The 21463-nt window shown below is 43.9% G+C and overlaps 1 protein-coding gene across 1 annotated transcript in view; it reads right to left on the reverse strand.

Annotated features, from left to right (window-relative positions):
* LOC106570271 (forkhead box protein O3) overlaps positions 1-20718 on the reverse strand; it is a 64991-nt gene extending 44273 nt beyond the window's left edge. The window contains exon 1 of the mRNA XM_045694784.2: positions 19464-20718. Within this exon, the coding sequence (XP_045550740.2) occupies positions 19464-19982 (519 nt within the window). The 5' untranslated portion in view covers positions 19983-20718. The remainder of the gene's footprint in view (positions 1-19463) is intronic.
* Between the last annotated feature and the right edge of the window lie 745 nt (positions 20719-21463).

Here is a 21463-nt window from a genome sequence, read left to right on the forward strand (position 1 = left end):
TGGTTCTGTCCTCCATCTCACTACATACTCCGTGGTTCTGTCCTCCATCTCACTACAAACTCTATGGTTATGTCCTCCATCTCACTATATACTCTATGGTTCTGTCCTCCATCTCACTATATACTCTATGGTTCTGTCCTCCATCTCACTATATACTCTATGGTTCTGTCCTCCATCTCACTATATACACTATGGTTCTGTCCTCCATCTCACTACATACTCTATGGTTCTGTCCTCCATCTCACTATATACTCTATGGTTCTGTCCTCCATCTCACTATATACTCTATGGTTCTGTCCTCCATCTCACTACATACTCTATGGTTCTGTCCTCCATCTCACTATATACTCTATGGTTCTGTCCTCCATCTCACTACATACTCCGTGGTTCTGTCCTCCATCTCACTACATACTCCGTGGTTCTGTCCTCCATCTCACTATATACTCTATGGTTCTGTCCTCCATCTCACTATATACTCTGTGGTTCTGTCCTCCATCTCACTACATACTCCGTGGTTCTGTCCTCCATCTCACTACATACTCCGTGGTTCTGTCCTCCATCTCACTATATACTCTATGGTTCTGTCCTCCATCTCACTACATACACTATGGTTCTGTCCTCCATCTCACTATATACACTATGGTTCTGTCCTCCATCTCACTATATACTCTATGGTTCTGTCCTCCATCTCACTACATACTCTATGGTTCTGTCCTCCATCTTACTATATACTCTATGGTTCTGTCCTCCATCTCACTATATACTCTATGGTTCTGTCCTCCATCTCACTACATACTCTATGGTTCTGTCCTCCATCTCACTATATACTCTATGGTTCTGTCCTCCATCTCACTATATACTCTATGGTTCTGTCCTCCATCTCACTACATACTCTATGGTTCTGTCCTCCATCTCACTATATACTCTATGGTTCTGTCCTCCATCTCACTATATACTCTATGGTTCTGTCCTCCATCTCACTATATACTCTATGGTTCTGTCCTCCATCTCACTACATACTCTATGGTTCTGTCCTCCATCTCACTATATACTCTATGGTTCTGTCCTCCATCTCACTACATACTCTATGGTTCTGTCCTCCATCTCACTACATACTCTATGGTTATGTCCTCCATCTCACTACATACTCTATGGTTCTGTCCTCCATCTCACTACATACTCTATGGTTCTGTCCTCCATCTCACTACATACTCTATGGTTCTGTCCTCCATCTCACTATATACTCTATGGTTCTGTCCTCCATCTCACTATATACTCTATGGTTCTGTCCTCTATCTCACTACATACTCTATGGTTCTGTCCTCCATCTCACTATATACTCTATGGTTTTGTCCTCCATCTCACTATATACTCTATGGACCTGTCCTCCATCTCACTATATACTCTATGGTTCTGTCCTCCATCTCACTATATACTCTATGGTTCTGTCCTCCATCTCACTATATACTCTATGGTTCTGTCCTCCATCTCACTACATACTCTATGGTTCTGTCCTCCATCTCACTATATACTCTATGGTTCTGTCCTCCATCTCACTACATACTCTATGGTTCTGTCCTCCATCTCACTACATACTCTATGGTTCTGTCCTCCATCTCACTATATACTCTATGGTTCTGTCCTCCATCTCACTATATACTCTATGGTTCTGGCCTCCATCTCACTATATACTCTATGGTTCTGTCCTCTATCTCACTACATACTCTATGGTTCTGTCCTCCATCTCACTATATACTCTATGGCTCTGTCCTCCATCTCACTATATACTCTATGGTTCTGTCCTCCATCTCACTACATACTCTATGGTTCTGTCCTCCATCTCACTATATACTCTATGGTTCTGTCCTCCATCTCACTATATACTCTATGGTTCTGTCCTCCATCTCACTATATACTCTATGGTTCTGTCCTCCATCTCACTATATACTCTATGGTTCTGTCCTCCATCTCACTACATACTCTATGGTTCTGTCCTCCATCTCACTATATACTCTATGGTTCTGTCCTCCATCTCACTACATACTCCGTGGTTCTGTCCTCCATCTCACTACATACTCCGTGGTTCTGTCCTCCATCTCACTATATACTCTATGGTTCTGTCCTCCATCTCACTATATACTCTATGGTTCTGTCCTCCATCCCACTACATACTCCGTGGTTCTGTCCTCCATCTCACTACATACTCCGTGGTTCTGTCCTCCATCTCACTATATACTCTATGGTTCTGTCCTCCATCTCACTATATACTCTATGGTTCTGTCCTCCATCTCACTATATACTCTATGGTTCTGTCCTCCATCTCACTACATACTCTATGGTTCTGTCCTCCATCTCACTATATACTCTATGGTTCTGTCCTCCATCTCACTACATACTCTATGGTTCTGTCCTCCATCTCACTACATACTCTATGGTTCTGTCCTCCATCTCACTATATACTCTATGGTTCTGTCCTCCATCTCACTATATACTCTATGGTTCTGTCCTCCATCTCACTACATACTCTATGGTTCTGTCCTCCATCTCACTATATACTCTATGGTTCTGTCCTCCATCTCACTATATACTCTATGGTTCTGTCCTCCATCTCACTACATACTCTATGGTTCTGTCCTCCATCTCACTATATACTCTATGGTTCTGTCCTCCATCTCACTATATACTCTATGGTTCTGTCCTCCATCTCACTGCATACTCTATGGTTCTGTCCTCCATCTCACTATATACTCTATGGTTCTGTCCTCCATCTCACCATATAATATTTCTGCCACTGTGTCTTATGACCGAAAAGAGCTTCTAGATATCAGGACAGTGATTACTCACCTCGTACTGGAGGAATACTTTTTCTTCAATGAGTTGGAAGGGAAGGATTTACTCCAGACACCTGACAAGGCCCTCATCCCTGTCATTAGCAGGAGGAAAAGATGGAGGTATCGAGGACGAAGGTCCAGGTGCCTTGTAAGGATCCGTCACCGAGAGGGTAATCTGCCTTTACCATTGGTCCTATTAGCCAACGTACAATCAATCGATAATAAAATAGACGAACTACGAGCACATACATCCTACCAACGGGACATTAAAAACGGTAATATCTTATGTTTCACCGAGTCGTGGATGAACAACAACATGATTAACATACAGCTAGCGGGTTTTAAGCTTTTTCGGCAGGATATAACAGTGGCCTCTGGTAAGAAAAGGGGCGGCGGCCTATGAATATTTGTAAACAACAGCTGGTGCACAAAATCTAAGGACATTTTGAGGTTTTGCTCGCCTGAGGTAGAGTATCTCATGATAAGCTGTAGACCACAATATTTACCAAGAGAGTTTACATCTATATCTTTCATAGCTGTCTATATACCACCGTAGACCGATGCTGGCACTAAGACCACACTCAGTGAGCTGTATACGGCCATAAGCAAACAGGAAAACGCTCATCCAGAGGCGGCGCTCCTAGTTGCCGGGGACTTTAATGCAGGGAAACTCAAATCAGTTTTTCCTCATTTCTATCAGCATGTTAAATGTGCAGCCAGAGGGAAAAAATTTGAGACCACCTTTACTCCACACACAGAGACGAGTACAAAGCTCTCCCTCGCACTCCATTTGGCAAATCTGACCATAACTCTATCCTCCTAATTCCTTGAAACTAAAGCAGGAAGCACCAGTGACTCGGTCAATAAGAAAGTGGTCAGATGAAGCAGATGCTAAGCTACAGGACTGTTTTGCTAGCACAGACTGGAATATGTACCGGGATTCTTCCGATGGCATTGAGGAGTACACCACATCAGTCACTGGCTTCATCAATAAGTGCATCAATGACGTCATCCCCACAGTGACCGTACATACATACCCCAACCAGAAGCCATGGATTATAAGCAACATGTGTACTGAACTAAAGGGTAGAGCTGCCGCATTCAAGGAGCGGGACTAACCCGGAAGCTTATAAGAAATCCCGCTATGCCCTCTGACGAACCATCAAACAGGCAAAGCGACAATACAGGACTAAGATTGAATTGTACTACAACGGTGGCAGGGCTTGCAAACTATTACAGACTACAAAGGGAAGCACAGCCATGAGCTGCCCAGTGACACGAACCTACCAGACAAGCTAAATTACTTCTATGCTCGCTTTGAGGCAAGTAACATTGAAACATGCATGAGAGCACCAGCTGTTCCGGACGACTGTGTGATCACTCTCTCCGTAGCTGATGTGAGTAAGATCTTTAAACAGGTCAACATTCACAAGGCAACAGGGCCAGACGGATTACCAGGACATGTACTCCAAGCATGTGCTGACCAATTGCCAAGTGTCTTCACTGACATTTTCAACCTCTCCCTAACTGAGTTTGTAATACCAACATGTTTCAAGCAGACCACCATAGTCCCTGTGCCCAAGAACCTGGGCACCAAGAAGGTGACCTGCCTAAATGACTACCAACCCGTAACACTCACGTCTGTAGCCATGAAGTGCTTTGAAAGGCTGGTCATGGCTCACATCAACACCATTATCCCAGAAATCCTAGGCCCACTCCAGTTTGCATACCGCCCCAACAGATCCACAGATGATGCAATCTCTATTGCACTGAACACTGCTCTTTCCCACCTGGACAAAAGGAACACCTATGTGAAAATGCTATTCACTGAGTACAGCTCAGCGTTCAACACCACAGTGCCCACAAAGCTTATCAATAAGCTAAGGACCCTGGAACTAAACACCTCTCACTGCAACTGGATCCTGGATTTCCTGACAGGCCGCCCCCAGGTGGTAAGAGTAGGGAACAACTGATCCTCAACACGGGGGCCCCTCAGGGGTGCATGCTCAGTCCCCTCCTGTACTCCCTGTTCACTCATGACTGCATGGCCAGGCACAACTCCAACACCATCATCAAGTTTGTCGATGACACAACAGTGGTAGGCCTGATCACCGACAACGATGAGACAGCCAATGGGGAGGAGGTCAGAGACCTGGTCGTGTGGTGCCAAGACAACAACCTCTCCCTCAACGTGATCAAGACAAAGGAGATGATTGTGGGCTACAGGAAAAGGAGGACCGAGCATGTCCCCATTCTCATCGACGGGGCTGTAGTGGAGCAGATTGAGAGCTTCAAGTTCCTTGGTGTCCACATCACCAACAAACTATCATGGTCCAAACACACTAAGACAGTTGTGAAGAGGGCACGACAAAGCCTATTCTCCCTCAGGAGACTGAAAAGATTTGGCATGGGTCCTCAGATCCTCAAAAGGTTCTACAGCTGCACCATCGAGAAGTTTACATACACTTAGGTTGGAGTCATTAAAACTCGTTTTTCAACCACTCCACAAATGTCTTGATAACAAACTATAGTTTTGGCAAGTTGGTTAGGACATCTACTTTGTGCATTACACAAGTCATTTTTACAACAATTGTTTACAGACAGATTATTTCACATATAATTCAATGTATCACAATTCCAGTGTGTCAGAAGTTTACATACAGTAAGTTGACTGTGCTTTTAAACAGCTTGGAAAATTCCAGAAAATTATGTCACGGCTTTAGAAGCTTCTGATAGGATAATTGACATCATCTGAGTCAATTGGAGGTGTACCTGTGGATGTATTTCAAGGTCTAACTTCAAACTCAGTGCCTCTTTGCTTGACATCATGGGAAAATCGAAAGAAACCAGCCAAGATTTCAGCCAAGACCTCCACAGGTCTGGTTCATCCTTGGGAGCAATTTCCAAACACCTGAAGGTACCACATTCATCTGTACAAACAATAGTGCGCAAGTATAAACACCATGGGACCACGCAGCCGTCATAGAAGGAAGGAAGGAGAGCGTTCTGTCTCCTGGAGATTAATGTACTTTGGTGCGAAAAGTGCAAATCAATCCCAGAACAACAGCAAAGGACCTTGTGAAGATGCTGGAGGAAACGGGTACAAAAGTATCTATATCCACAGTAAAACGAGTCCTTTATCGACATAACCTGAAAGGCCGCTCAGCAAGGAAGAAGCCACTGCTCCAAAACCGCCATAAAGAATCCAGACTACGGTTTGCAACTGCACATGAGGACAAAGATCGTATTTTTTGGAGGAATGTCCTCTGGTCTGATGAAACAAAAATGGAACTGTTTGGCCATAATGATCATCGTTATGTTTGGAGGAAAAAGGGGGAGGCTTGCAAGCCGAAGAACACCATCCCAACCGTGAAGCATTTGGGTGGCAGCATCACGTTGTGGGGGTGCTTTGCTGCAGGAGGGACTGGTGCACTTCACAAAATAGTTAGCATCATGAGGTAGGAAAATTATGTGTATATATTGAAGCAACATCTCAAGACATCAGTCAGGAAGTTAAAGCTTGGTCGCAAATGGGTCTTCCCAATGGACAATGACCCCAAGTATACTTCCATAGTTGTGGCAAAACGGCTTAAGGACAACAAAGTCAAGGTATTGGAGTGGCCATCACAAAGCCCTGACCTCAATCCTATAGAAAATTTGTGGGCAGACTGAAAAAGTGTGTGCGAGCAAGGAGGCCTACAAACCTGACTCAGTTACACCAGCTCTGTCAGGAGAAATGGCAAAAATTTGCCCAACTTATTGTGGGAAGCTTGTGGAAGGCTACTCGAAACGTTTGACCCACATTAAACAATTTAAAGGCAATGCTACCAAATACTAATTGAGTGTATGTAAACTTCTGACCCACTGGGAATGTGATGAACGAAATAAAAGCTGAAATAAATCATTCTCTCTACTATTATTCTGACATTTCACATTCTTAAAATAAAGTGGTGATTCTAACTGACCAAAGTGTTGTGAAAAACTGAGTTTAAATGTATTTGGCTAAGGTGAATATAAACTTCCGACTTCAACTGTACATGTACATATTACCTCAATTACCTAAACTGACCGGTGCCCCCGCACATTGATGCTGTACCAGTACCCCCTATATATAGCTTCGCTTGTTATTTTAGTCCTACTGTTGAATTATTTGTTACTTTTATTTTCTATTTTTTACTTATCTGTTTTTTTACTTAACACTTATTTGTATTTTTTTTCTTAACTTCTTATAGCATTGTTGGTTAAGGGCTTGTAAGTAAGCATTTCACCGTAAGTGTCACGCCCTGGCCATAGAGAGGTTTTTGTTCTCTATTTTGGTTAGGCCAGGGTGTGACTAGGGTGGGCAGTCTATGTTCCGTTTTCGGGTGCCTGCTCCTAAAGCCAGGCCTCCTGCATGTCTCCCCAGCCTGGTGAGTCCTGTGCCTGCGCCCAGAGCCAGGCCTCCTGCAAGTCTCCCCAGCCTGGTGAGTCCTGTACCTGCGCCCAGAACCAGGCCTCCCGCAAGTCTCCTCAGCCTGGTGAGTCCTGTGCCTGCGCCCAGAGCCAGGCCTCCTGCAAGTCTCCCCAGCCTGGTGAGTCCTGTGCCTGCTCCCAGAGCCAGGCCTCCTGCATGTCTCCCCAGCCTGGTGAGTCCTGTGGCTGACGCCTGTCCGGAGCCGCCAGAGTCGCCCGCCTGTCCAGAGCCGCCAGAGTCGCCGCCTGTCCCGAGCCGCCAGAGTCGCCCGCCTGTCCGGCGCCGCCAGAGTCGCCCGCCTGTCCGGAGCCACCAGAGTCGCCCGCCAGTCCGGAGCCGCCAGAGTCGCCCGCCAGTCCGGAGCCGCCAGAGTCGCCCGCCAGTCCGGAGCCGCCAGCGTCGCCCGCCAGTCCGGAGCCGCCAGAGTCGCCCGCCAGTCCGGAGCCGCCAGAGTCGTCCGCCTGTCCGGGGCCCACTGCGAGGGTCCCCAGTCCGGGGTTGACGACGAGGGTCCCTACTCCAGAGGCGCCACCTAAGTGGCCCAAGCCGAAGGTGGAGCGGGGTCCACGTCCCGCACCAGAGCCGCCGCCGTAAGGAAGGCCCACCCGGACCCTCCCCTTTAGAGTCAGGTTTTGCGGCCGGAGTCCGCACCTTTGGGGGAGGTACTGTCACGCCCTGGCCATAGAGTGGTTTTTGTTCTCTATTTTGGTTAGGCCAGGGTGTGACTAGGGTGGACATTCTATGTTCCGTTTTCTATGTTTTGTGTATTTCTTTGTTTTGGCCGGGTATGGCTCTCACTCAGGGACAGCTGTCTATCGTTGTCTCTGATTGGGAGCCATACTTAGGTAGCCTTTTCCCACAGGGTTTTTGTGGGTACTTGTTTTCTGTCTTGTGTTTTTCACCTGACAGAGCTGTTGCGCTTTGTTCCACTTTGTTTTTGATTCAGTGTTCAGAACTAATAAACATGATAAACACGTACCACGCTGCACCTTGGTCCTCTCCTTGCAACAACCGTTACAGTAAGGTCTATGTTGTATTCGATGCACGTGACAAATCAAATTTGATTTGATACTATATACTCTATGCATTCCTCTTAACAACTTAAAATATATATGAACAATTATTTTTATTCACTTTTTCATATCTTTCCACCATCATACTAGAATAGGCTTTTCCTCTTTCTGCCCTTCCTCTTTTAATGTTACTCTCCTCCTCCTCCTCGGCGTCCTAGCTCCCTCCTTTACATTTTGCCATTCTCTCATTCCATCCCTTTGTCATTGTAACTCATATTTTAGTGTGTCGTCTTATGGTGGCCACCTTCCACTCAGCAACACCATTAAAGAGAGAGATGAATGCGTCCATTAAATCCACAGATCGACCACCACGGCCGTCATCAGAGACTAACGGTATCAAGGATTTAATGAAGTCAGACTTAAGATGGGCTTATAAATCAGTCAGAAACAGTCTATCACATTGGAGGAGAGGTGGAGAGAAGGAGAAGAAGACAGATAAGAGAAACAGAGAAGAGAGATGAGTGGAGGGAGATAGAGGAGATATGTAGATTAGAATGCATCTTTATGGGCTTGTTTCACAGACATACAGGTTTATATAACCATATTTCCACTTTGTATTAATGAGCAATTTAGTGAGGGAACTGGGAAACTGACATTCTAACTTATTTTCAGAGCCTTCCGGCTACAGAAGTAGAGTGAGAAGGGGCAGTCCAGAAAGAGAGAGAGGGAACGAGAGAGGGAAAGAGGGAGAAAGACAGATAGAGGAGAGAGAGAGAGAGAGAGAGGGGGGGGGGAAAGAGAGGGGGAAAGAGAGAGGGAAAGATTCAGTGAGAGAGAGTGGGAGCAAAACAGAGAGAGGGGGAGGGAGAGAGAGAGAGAGAGAGAGAGAGAGGGGGGAGAGAGAGAGACAGAGGGAGAAAGACTGAGAGAGTCTGGGTTCATTCAAGGCTATCAGACGTCTTTCCCCGGCCGTCAGCCATCACATGTGCAGAATGATAAACGCTCTGAGAGCTATGAATCCTGACCTATTTTACTCAAACACAAAAATCCACTTTGAGCTGCTGTCTTACGCTCACAACCTATGGCAAGCATTGTGCCCCATGCCTTTCCAGCCTCACAAAGAACACACTCATTCAAAACTCTACATACAGTGTCTTAATATATTCATATTGATATTAATTCATTGTTATTAATGTTAATCTGTTCAGCCAAACCGAAAACTATTAAATGATAAATGAGAGATTACTTAATTTGCATTAATTTGTGGTGGATTTAACAACCATCCAAAATGTAAATTATGAATATTCATATGTTAAATACTGTACTTAATATTATACATAGTCTATTTAATTGTGTAACAGCCATCTGTATGTTGGTTTGTTTTAATAGGGTTGGTGAGTCGTGACTAGGTATTATTAGATATTTGGCAGTCTTCATCACAACAAGTATGTATGCCAACATGCTAACATGGGTCTTTCATTCCGATCTGCAGTGATCAGCAAAGTGAGTCTGATGTACCAACTGCATACAGCAGCTCAGGCTAAGCTAGGTGGAGAGCTAAGTCCTGTCCTCACCTGTCATCATGTTAGCATGGTACTACATTTTAAAGTGTGCACTGCATGTACTTGGCTGTCGTGCTGCCTGTTCTTGGCTATACATGTATATATTTTTATTTTGTCAAATACATTCAACAAATGTAATCATGGTGACATCGGCTGGGTTCAAACTAATTTCTCTCTATTTAACACAAGCACATAATTTATTTAAACAATTAAAATCATAGAGTTTTTTTTATCCCGTCACTGCTAATCAAAGTGGAATTAAAACCCTGGAATGAGTCAATGAGAGGCTGAACAGTAGACTCTGACAACAACAGAGAGTATCCTGACTGATGCAGAACATCACTTGAACATGAGGATACTTCATTGAGAATAATTAGCATGATGAGTGATAATGGCATAAAAGAGTTGAGTGTTCTGGTAATGAGGTCCGTTTTTCTTCTCGACAATCCCACCATTATTTTGCTCTCACAACATTGTATTTGTCATCTGGGTAGCACTTAGCTATGAAATATGTCAACAAACAGTCAACAGAGCATTGAATAAAATGCGTTGTGATTCCTCTATTCTGACCACAGTATCTGCTTGCAGAGACCCTGTTCACACTAGGGGCAAACCAGATGTACAACCCATCAGATGTTCTAAATCATATGACTTGGTAGGAAGCAGGTAAAGAGCCGTTAGAGAGCAGGAAGAAATGGCTCCTAATGTGAATAGGGTCAGAGAGGTCGAACCGCTCCTTGGTCAGTTAAGTGGTCAGTACGGTACGGTGGCCCCAGGACAGAGGTTTAATAGCCAGAAGGTACTGTTGTAGCTAGAGAGAATGCCTCTGTGCAGTCCAGCTGCAACATCCAGGAGAGCTGAGCCCTCCAACCTCCCTCTAGCTAACAGCATGAATCATACAAATACAAGTGCACACACACAGACACACACAGTGTTGCTGTCCTCTACTGCTTCCCTCCCATCAGTCTTAGTTAGCCAGGCACTCCGAAGGGAGAAAGCCCTCATGAAGATCTGATTAACAATGTAAGTACCTATAAGCACATGCCTCAGCCTTGCAGTCGATATGCTCTAATACCCACAGGCTTTCTAGTGGTACTTCATCTTCCACACCGGGAATTGGTTGTTCACCTGCTAACGCTAAGATTAGTCTCTTCTCAAATACCTGAATCTGCTCTGCTGAGATTAGGGGAGGGTTTAGAGAGATAGATAGATTGAGATGTATGGAGGAAGTTGTTGATTTACACTTACATGCATTCACAGAAACACATAAGCAAGTCCTGAAACACCCTTGAAACACACCGCAGTGCAAAACAATTAACGAAACACAGACTCTTTTCTAAACAGTAACAGAATGAAGGAGTTCTCTAGTTGTCCATGATGCAGGTTTGACTGGCCTACCATTCTCACCAACCCAAATCAGCCATACAGTTGTCCATGATGCAGGTTTGACTGGCCTACCATTCTCACCAACCCAAATCAGCCATACAGTTGTCCATGATGCAGGTTTGACTGGCCTACCATTCTCACCAACCCAAATCAGCCATACAGTTGTCCATGATGCAGGTTTGACTGGCCTACCATTCTCACCAACCCAAATCAGCCATACAGTTGTCCATGATGCAGGTTTGACTGGCCTACCATTCTCACCAACCCAAATCAGCCATACAGTTGTCCATGATGCAGGTTTGACTGGCCTACCATTCTCACCAACCCAAATCAGCCATACAGTTGTCCATGATGCAGGTTTGACTGGCCTACCATTCTCACCAACCCAAATCAGCCATACAGTTGTCCATGATGCAGGTTTGACTGGCCTACCATTCTCACCAACCCAAATCAGCCATACAGTTGTCCATGATGCAGGTTTGACTGGCCTACCATTCTCACCAACCCAAATCAGCCATACAGTTGTCCATGATGCAGGTTTGACTGGCCTACCATTCTCACCAACCCAAATCAGCCATACAGTTGTCCATGATGCAGGTTTGACTGGCCTACCATTCTCACCAACCCAAATCAGCCATACAGTTGTCCATGATGCAGGTTTGACTGGCCTACCATTCTCACCAACCCAAATCAGCCATACAGTTGTCCATGATGCAGGTTTGACTGGCCTACCATTCTCACCAACCCAAATCAGCCATACAAGACACTGGAACAACGGAATGTTGGTAAATTAACTTTTATTGTTTAAAGAAATTGTCAATGAAATTGGTGTTTTTTCATAATTTAATCATCATGGAATGAGGGTTGTTCAGTGACAAACATGTATTTGTTTAAAATCTATTACTTGATGGTTTTGTCTCTCTGTTTCATTTCAGAGAGACAAATAATCCAGTTTGTTTTGCAAAAATGCTATATATCCGCCACACTCAGAGAAATAAGTAGGACCGCTAGGTTTTACACATTCAAATGTAACAAATTACTACATTTTTACTAAAGAACCGTACAAATTATACATTTGTGACCTCAATATATAAAAATAAATTAATATAAAAAATACAGTAATATGAGATCTGTATGTAAAACATGAACATTTGACATTTTAGGCATTTAACAGATGTTCTTATCTAGGGCCACATACAATTAGTGCATTCATTTTCAGATAGCTAGGTGAGACAAACACATGTCACAGTCAAATATACAGGATATGAAAATTCCTTTCCAGCTAAACAATGGATATACACTGAGTGTATAAAACATTACAACACCTGCTCTTCCCATGACATCGACTGACCAGGTGAATTACAGATGAAGCTATGATCCCTTATTGATGTCACCTGTTAAATCTACTTCAATCAGTGTAGATGAAGGGGAGGAGACGGGTTAATGAATGATTTTTAAGCCTTGAGACAATTGAGACATGGATTGTGTATATGTGCCATTCAACAGGTGAATGGTCTAGAGAAAAGATTGAAGTGCCTAGTAGGTGTCAGGCACACCGGTTTGAGTGTGTCAAGAACTGCAACGCTGCTGGGTTTTTCACGCTCAACAGTTTCCCATGTGTATCAAGAATGGTCCACCACCCAAAGGACATCCAGCCAAATTGACGACTTGACACAACTGTGGGAAGCAAGAGTCAACATGGGCCAGCATCCCTGTGGAACGCTTTCGACACCTTGTAGAATCCATGCCCCCACGAATTGAGGTTGTTCTGAGGACAAAAGGGGTGTAACTCAATATTAGGTAGATGTTCGTAATGTTTTGTACACTTAGTGTATAGCGTTTTGCAAAAAAATCTATGAATAAAAAAATGTATAACATTAATATTTTACACACACATGAAGGTACCCATAAGCAATCATTTCTGAGGAAAAACAACTGTGCCCTGAGAGAACATCACGTAGAGGCAGGCTGTGTGTGTGTGTGTGTGTGTGTGTGTGTGTGTGTGTGTGTGTGTGTGTGTGTGTGTGTGTGTGTGTGTGTGTGTGTGTGTGTGTGTGTGTGTGCGCGCTACATGGACCCAGCACATTTTACGACACACAGACACCCTGCGTGTTTGTGTGCGCGCGTGGAGTTTCCGTTCCATGGTTCCGTGGCTTGCTGAACATCCTCTTTGTGGCACCCAGCATCTTATTCAATCTGGGTCGAGTGAGATCGCTGAGATCATCGAGAGCACAAACAAGTTCTATACAGAGGACTCATTGTTGAGCAGTGATTCTTAGTCTGAAGTCAAACTACTAAAACCAGGTAGAAAGTGATTAAATAAATTGTATCTCTGAACTATTTTTTTTCAATGTGGGTATCAGAATATTGGTTGGTTTTGTGGTCTCAAACCAGTAAGCTTATCATCATTCTTCATCCCGAATATGGGCAAAATATAATTATTTACAATGAAAAATGTGGGAATGTTGTTCCCTTGTCATATAACTTGTCATATTTACTATCAATATAGCATTAAAAATAGTTTTACAGATTGCATTTTGGCAAAACAATGTCCGATGCAAATATTGGGTTGTGGCTGGTCCCGAGGCAAAACCAGTTGAGAACCAATGCTGTAGAGAACTGTTGACCTGAACTAACCCCCAGACTGATACCTTCTGGCTCAGTTGGTAAGGGCATGGTGCTAACAATGTCAAGGTTGTGGGTTCAATTCCAGCAGGGATCACAGCCAAGTTCAAATTTCTCCACAGCCAAGTTCAAATTTCAGGTTTATTTGCCATATGTTATCAAAATATTGAGTTCTCAATCAATCAATAGTCTCTGGAAATGAATCATTCCATCTCTAAAGGCTCAGAGTTCAGATTAAACTTCCTCTATCCAACTGTCCTGAAACTTTTAGTTCAACTCTTAATCAACTGAGGGGACGAAGGGATCATCTGGATCAAATCCTGTACTGTCCATGACTAGTGGCAATCCACACACTCACGCACAAGGACACACACAAACACACGCCCACACACACACATGCAAGCACGTACAAACACACACACGTACACACACCATCACTCTTTCCAACACTTCTCTTCCCTCCTCTTTTTTCCCTCCATCCATTTTCCTCCATTCAAAAGACTGATGAAATGGTGCTTTACTGTAGGATAGACCTCTAGAGTCCCACTCTTAGACAACAACCCCCCACCTCTCCATCTATCTCTCCATTCATCCCTCCATCCCCCGCTGTGGACTCTGTGCCAAACCCGCCAACTCGAGAGCTCTCTCTCCCTTTGCTGTGCCTTTGTGATAATCACAATAACGGAGTAGCGATGCAGAGGGCTTTCTGTTGAGCCCACGCCAACCAGCCTGGCGGGCACAGCACAGGGAACCTCTTGAATGCCTCATTCACACTGCCTAACCCATTAGATCAACACTGTAATGTGCTGGCTGTGATATTTTCTTTTTCACATTGTCCTTTTTACATCATGGTTCCAGCCACTATGGTGAATGTGTAACCAGGCCAGTACAGCTTGGTTTGACTTGGCTCGTTTAGCCCCTATAGTGTGAATCAGGCTAAAGCCTGTACTGTAGGTTTCACCATCTCCCTAGCTAGCTAACCACAAATACTCTGCCTCTCCTCGACTGTTCTGCTCAGGGCTAGAGCATCACAGTCAGGCGTTAAGTCTTCTAACGATCAATGTGTTCAGCAGCTGGGACTGGGACTGGGGCCACCACCACTTTCTCTTCCACTCTGAAGATTCCTCTCTCTGTTTCTCTCTTCATCTCTCTCTCCATCTTTTCTCTCTGTCTCTCCCTCTTTGGCTCTCTGCATCTCTCCATCTCTGTGTGTGTCTCGCTCTCCCTCTCTGTTTCCTGCTTAGAATGGCAGCAGAGCTGAGCCATTTGCCCCTGTGTCTGCTCTGTGTACCTTTCAACATGTCAAAAGTAACTAAGTCATCACTTCAGAAGAGAACATTAGATTTCTGCCTGGCTGGCAGTGTCTGTGTTGCCTGCCTCATCAGACAATTGTCGGCTTGCACACACACATACACACACGCGCACAGGCCCACTTTCTGTATGAAACCAGTGTCAAGTACATAACAATACAGTATACAGTAGACCAGCAGGTCCCCCCTCACAGGAATGTGACTGATAAACCGACACACACAGCCACCCAGAAGGTTCAACCTCCTACACTCCTAGAAAAAACAGTGCTATCTAGAACCTAAAATGGTTCTTCAGCTGTCCCCATATGAGAACCCTTTGAAGAACCCTTGTTGGTTCCAGATAGAACTGCTTTGGGTTCCATGTACAACCCTTTCCACAGAAGGTTCAACATGAAACCTAAAAAGGTTCTGCCTGGAACCAAAAAGGGTTCCTCTATGGGAACAGCCAAAGAATCCTTTTAGAACACTTTTTTCTAAGAGTGCACACACTCATAGGCCAGTATGGGTATAAGGTATATAACACCTCACCTGAAACTATTCCATTTTAAATCTTTTTTCAAAAGAAACATTGAACATCTCCAAGACAAATGCTAGTGTAAAAGGTGAGCTAGTTCTACTCTTTTGGCCATTTTCTAGTGTTTTGTGGTGGAAAACTACAAGGGTCGAGTATAACATGTCTTGACAGGCTAGAAAAAGCTTTTATTTTTTATTTGACAAGCTGGCATTCAATTGCCACTCCCTGTTGCACACAACAAGATTCCATTCCCCCTGTCACAAGAGTCTTTATGGCTGATTTAAGATGGAATCGTCAACCCTGTTACTTTATTTGGCACTTAATAGGCACTTACTATAGTCATTATTTTATTTAACCTCTTGAGATGGGAAACGCGAACATGTGTTCTTCATGACAGAATGTTAAAATGAGGTGAAATCAAACATTTTGTTGACCAAGCTACACTTCTCAAAAGGCACCGAATTGGTGGAACGACCCAGTTCACAACAGCTATTAAAGACTGCTTTTAATAAGCGTCAGCTGATGCTGTATTTGATTTGATCATCCCCCCGCTTATTGATCCATCTACTCATCTCATCAACAACTTACTGGGGTGTGTGTGTGTGTGTGTGTGTGTGTGTGTGTGTGTGTGTGTGTGTGTGTGTGTGTGTGTGTGTGTGTGTGTGTGTGTGTGTGTGTGTGTGTGTGTGTCCATTCACATGTAAGGGGAAAGGGGATGTACATGTGTGTGTTGTTCTGTGCTTAAAATGTTATTAAACCCATTGCCCACTGTTACAGCACAGTATGTGCGTGGATGTGTGCCTGTTTTTAAAACTGTTATTAAGATTGATTGTGATTGAATCGAGTTGTTTTCAACCTCTCAGCCTATCAGATCGCTGCCAAACCAGCCAATCAAAGCCCGCGTTACACACAAATCCCTGTGGCAGAATCTGAGCTGGCATACAGTTAGGCATCCCTGGGAAGCACACACACACACACACACACACACACACACACACACACACACACACACCACACACACACACACACACACACACACACACACACACACACACACACCACACACACACACACACACACACACAGGGCCTAGAGAACTAAGCCCCTTAAATCCAATTTAAAACCTAACCAGAAAGATTGGAGTACTCCTGTCCCCTACACTTACTTAGACCTAAATTAAATGTTGATTCATTGAGATTAATTATTTCTCTTAATACTGCTTTCTTTCTCAGAATGTTGTAATTGTTGTATACTGTTTGAGAGAGTCGAGATGCCAGGTAGGGGACATTTAATAGAATGTGTGTGTGTTTTTGTGTGTGTGTGTGTGTGTGTGTGTGTGTGTGTGTGTGTGTGTGTGTGTGTGTGTGTGTGTGTGTGTGTGTGTGTGTGTGTTTACCACAAAACCGTAACAAAGTGACAGGAAGATGAAGGGTGTATTAAACAATGCATCCTCTGTGTATGACTCAAAACAAGGGTGAGGGCAATCTGTGTAGAATTGATCCTCTTGTTAAACCTTTGGAAAAAAATGATCAAATATTCAAATCTGTCTTTCAACCATTAGATGGTAGTTGGGCTTGGAGAGATAGGACTAGGTGTATATGAGTTGAACAAATCGGCCCTATAGAACAAAGAATCCTCTCCCCAACAACTATCTCAATATAATCCTTACACAAAATGTGCGGTAAACTAAAGTAGATTACACAAACACTCCTCTATTAGATTAAACCCATATGAATTTGAATTTAAAGGATCATCTCTATTTTCGTGGAGTGACTTCATGTCATCATCTCCCTTTATTGTGCCTTTTTTCTAACTCTTAAAAAAAGCATCACATTGCGTAGCCCGTGCGTAATCTTACAACGCGCGTAATGAAACAAGGTTGAGTTCGAACTGAACATGTTGTCGCTCAGTCACTTCTACAATCAGATATTCTCCTTGTAATGAAATCATAACACGGATGCATCACAGCACAGCTCGCAGACACAATGTTCCTCCATAGCACAAACAAGACGTTTATATTGGTACTGATTAGCTCTGCTCTATATAGCCTATAGGCTGTAAACCCAAACAGGATGAACCCAGTAACCCTCTCCGCCTCCCTTTCAGTCTCAACTCACCGCCCCTTTCTACACACCACGTTTACATGCACACCAATATCCCGTTATTATTCGGGATACTCAAGTATTCTGTTTTGAATTGACGCATATAAACATCAGATCCCGTTAACAATAACCTGAAAAAGCTTGCATCCCGGCTACGAGAAACCCGGATAAAATGCCTGGGGATATGCTGATGTTAGATGGGATAATGTGGCATGTAAACATTTTATCCCGTTTACTGTTGTTTTTCGTGGTCTGCGCAGGCTCAGTTTCGCATTCCATCGAAAGGGGAAAGGGGAATACCTAGTCAGTTGTTCAACTGAAATGTGTCTTCCACATTTAACCAAACCCCTCTGAATCAGAGAGGTGCGGGGGGCTGCCTTAATCCACATCCACGTCCTCGGCGCCTGGGTGGGTTAACTGCCTTGCTCAGGGGCAGAATGACAGATTTTTACAATGGCTGTTATGTGATGTTTTCATCTGATTGTCAAACAAATCACTTCAAGAAGTAGGCTACTTGCACAGTTCGATTCACCCAAATTCCACAATAATTTATTTTGCTGATACTCTGTACTGGACCGTATAGCCTACTGGCTACATTCACCCCTAATATATACAACGTTCTGCTTATAATTTCCGACATTTGGTAAACCCTATTCTAATTTCCGACATTTGGTAAACCCTATTCTAATTTCCGACATTTGGTAAACCCTATTCTAATTTCCGACGTTTGGTAAACCCTATTCTAATTTCCGACATTTGGTAGGCCATTTGTTTGTCAACTGTAGTTAGATAGATAGGCCTACCTGCAGCTTCTCTTCTGTCAACTTGTTGACCCAGAACACTAAATAAAGTATTTCACCAGAATGTCTGACATCGACAGAAAGGATGCATAAGTAATCCCGTTAACACCGGTAAAATTGTTTCGTTTAGGGACCGGAGAGAAACGCAATAACTCCAAAACTGTGTAAAGATTGGTATTGTGCAAAATGTCTAAATGTCATCAGTTTGACAGGTTTTATGGAAATTAAAAGTTGAGAAAAAGATAAGTGTCAAAGATAACACAATACAGTCGCATTTGCATTTTCTCAAGATATGCTGAAAGAAATAACTCATATTTCTCCACTCCTGTTCCCAAGACAAAAATGTACATTTGTTATATAATTTTACAGCAAAAAAATGCATAATTCTGTAGGAGTTGATACTATACATGTGAGAGGTTAAAGGCCTACAGTTAGTGTCTATATTTCAGTTACTATTCCATTTAACCCATATGAACTGGGTAAATAGAACCGTGTGTACGGGATATCAAAGGTGCATGTAACCAGTTTATCCCGAATGAGACCTTAAGCGGGATATGAGCAACTATCCGGAATTCTGTGTGCATGTAAACGTGGTCATGACTGACTGCACCGTGGAGATTACAGTGGTAAATGTGGGGAAATGCGAAAGAAGGAACTCGTTGGAAAGTTGAGAGCCATCAATTATTATGGCTAGAGACTGAACAGCCGTCTGTAGATAAGATACAAAACCCAAACGAAATGATGAGGCTAAAATGTATTTTATGGAAAGACAGTGGCATAGGCCTATAGGCTACCCCCTATCAACACACACACCATCAACATATAGAGGCTAATTATTATGATTTCCAATAGGCTATGTTACTGTACCTTCCATCCAGCTGAACTATTGCTGTCGCCTTTATCCTTGAAATAAGGGACAAAGCGCACCATCCAATCGTAAACCTGCGACAGAGTGAGTCTCTTCTCCGGGACACTCTCAATGGCACGCGTGATGAGGTCCGCGTACGACTGGTTTCCCCACGCGTTCCTCCGGGACGACTTGGTTTTGCGCAGCTGGCCGGCCACGTCGAGGGAAGCCCCGGACATGCATGTAGGAGCGCCGGGTGCGATAGGGACCGGGGCGCCGGCTGGATGTTTGAGCTCTACGGGTGCGCCACCTCTTCCCTCGGCTGCTCCGCCGCGGCATGCCGGCACGTTGTACTGAAGCTGCTCTAGTTTGATAGATGCCAGGGGCAGACCTCGATTTGCTTCATCCACTCCCCGTGGGAAATCCTCAGGACACGGCGGCAGCGGCCAGGTGCATGACCGCGGCCGGCCCTCCAGCTCGTATTCATGATTGATTCCAACCTGATGCGCGTCCATGCCGTTCTTCTCCATCATCAGCATCTATCCGTCTGGATTAACGCCGGAGAGGCAAGGTCACAAACAAAGAAACAATCCACTATAATCCTCCAAATGCCTTTGGAATGGTTCAAATTGCCCAAATGTGCCTTCTTGCCTACAAGCAACTGCTACTGTCTGATACAAAAATATGATAAAACAATATCAAAAAGCCAGGAGAGGCGTGGAGTGGGATCATTCTGGAAGAGCATGTATTCTCTACGCAGTATCAGAACAGACCATAAACAATATGCATCCAGCGCGCAGCACAATAAATGAACCAGGTCCAGGTGACGGTTAAAAATCCATTCTCAAACTCATGTCCAGATTCAGTAACACGGACTTAATGAACTGTGACTAGCCTAATGTCCCTTTACAAACGGTCTGCTGCAGCAACAGTTGATTCCCTTGTCCAACGGCTATAGTGGCTGGCTGGCTTGGACGATATATTCGATCAAACCCCAGAATTAAAGCCAATCAAATTTGACTGTTTCTCACGAAGTTTCCACACGCTCACTGTTTCTGTCGTCTGGAATCTCCTCTCCGTCTCCTCTGCAGATTGGTGACCGGCTTTCACTCACACGCAAGCGCTCACGCGAAAACAGAACACGCACTCATAGCTGATAGTAACACACTGGCTGACTTTGCGAACTGCGCGCAATTACTCCGCTTAAAAATAGGCTCACTCTATGAATCATTTATAAACCCGCAGAATTCCAGACGAAAGAAAAGCCTCGCAGGCGGCTCGTGGAGCATGCTCTGTTTGTGTCTTCCTTCTCTTACGCCACGAAGACGCCCTGTCATAAATGCATTACATGTCTTTAATAACCTCCCTTATTTCGTAAGATTTTTAAATTATTACCATACCCTATTCCTTCCATATTGGTACACCAGTGTGTATCAGTCAGTGAGGCTTGAGCATCAAGCGACTAAATTGTAGCGTTGAATAAGTGCCGCTTACACATACTTAGACAAGGTTGGAACAAGGCACTCCCTGTATAACAGGTTAAGTGAAAGGGAATATCTATTCTATTCTGTATACAGCATCGTTTCACATTTCTATTCCGTTTTTATTAACAATTCTTAAAATCGCTTGAGAAATTCGATTTTATTGTTTTATGTTTATTGCTTTGGGAACAAACAATAAGGCCTAAATAAATACCAATTGATGGAACGAAATATTGTGCTTTAGCTATCGACATTGTGATGATCTTCCATGTCCTGCATATGATCGTCAGTCAAATGTTTACCTGTTGCTGAGAGAGACTAGGATGAGTATGAAATGTTCACCTCAAGAGTGCGGCATCTATAAACCTAGAATGTCTTACTGTGCACGCCAGTTCAATTACATCAACTGCCAACACTGTATTGAATAATTATAATATGTATTTACTATTGAATAAATATTTAATATAAAATTATGACCGGGTTAATTAATGCTAACAAATAAATATTTCTTAATTTAAGCATGAGCGTCTGCCAGATTC

Source organism: Salmo salar, chromosome 14 (genome assembly GCF_965601325.2).
Source record: "Salmo salar chromosome 14, fSalSal1, whole genome shotgun sequence".
NCBI classification, from domain to species: domain Eukaryota; kingdom Metazoa; phylum Chordata; class Actinopteri; order Salmoniformes; family Salmonidae; genus Salmo; species Salmo salar.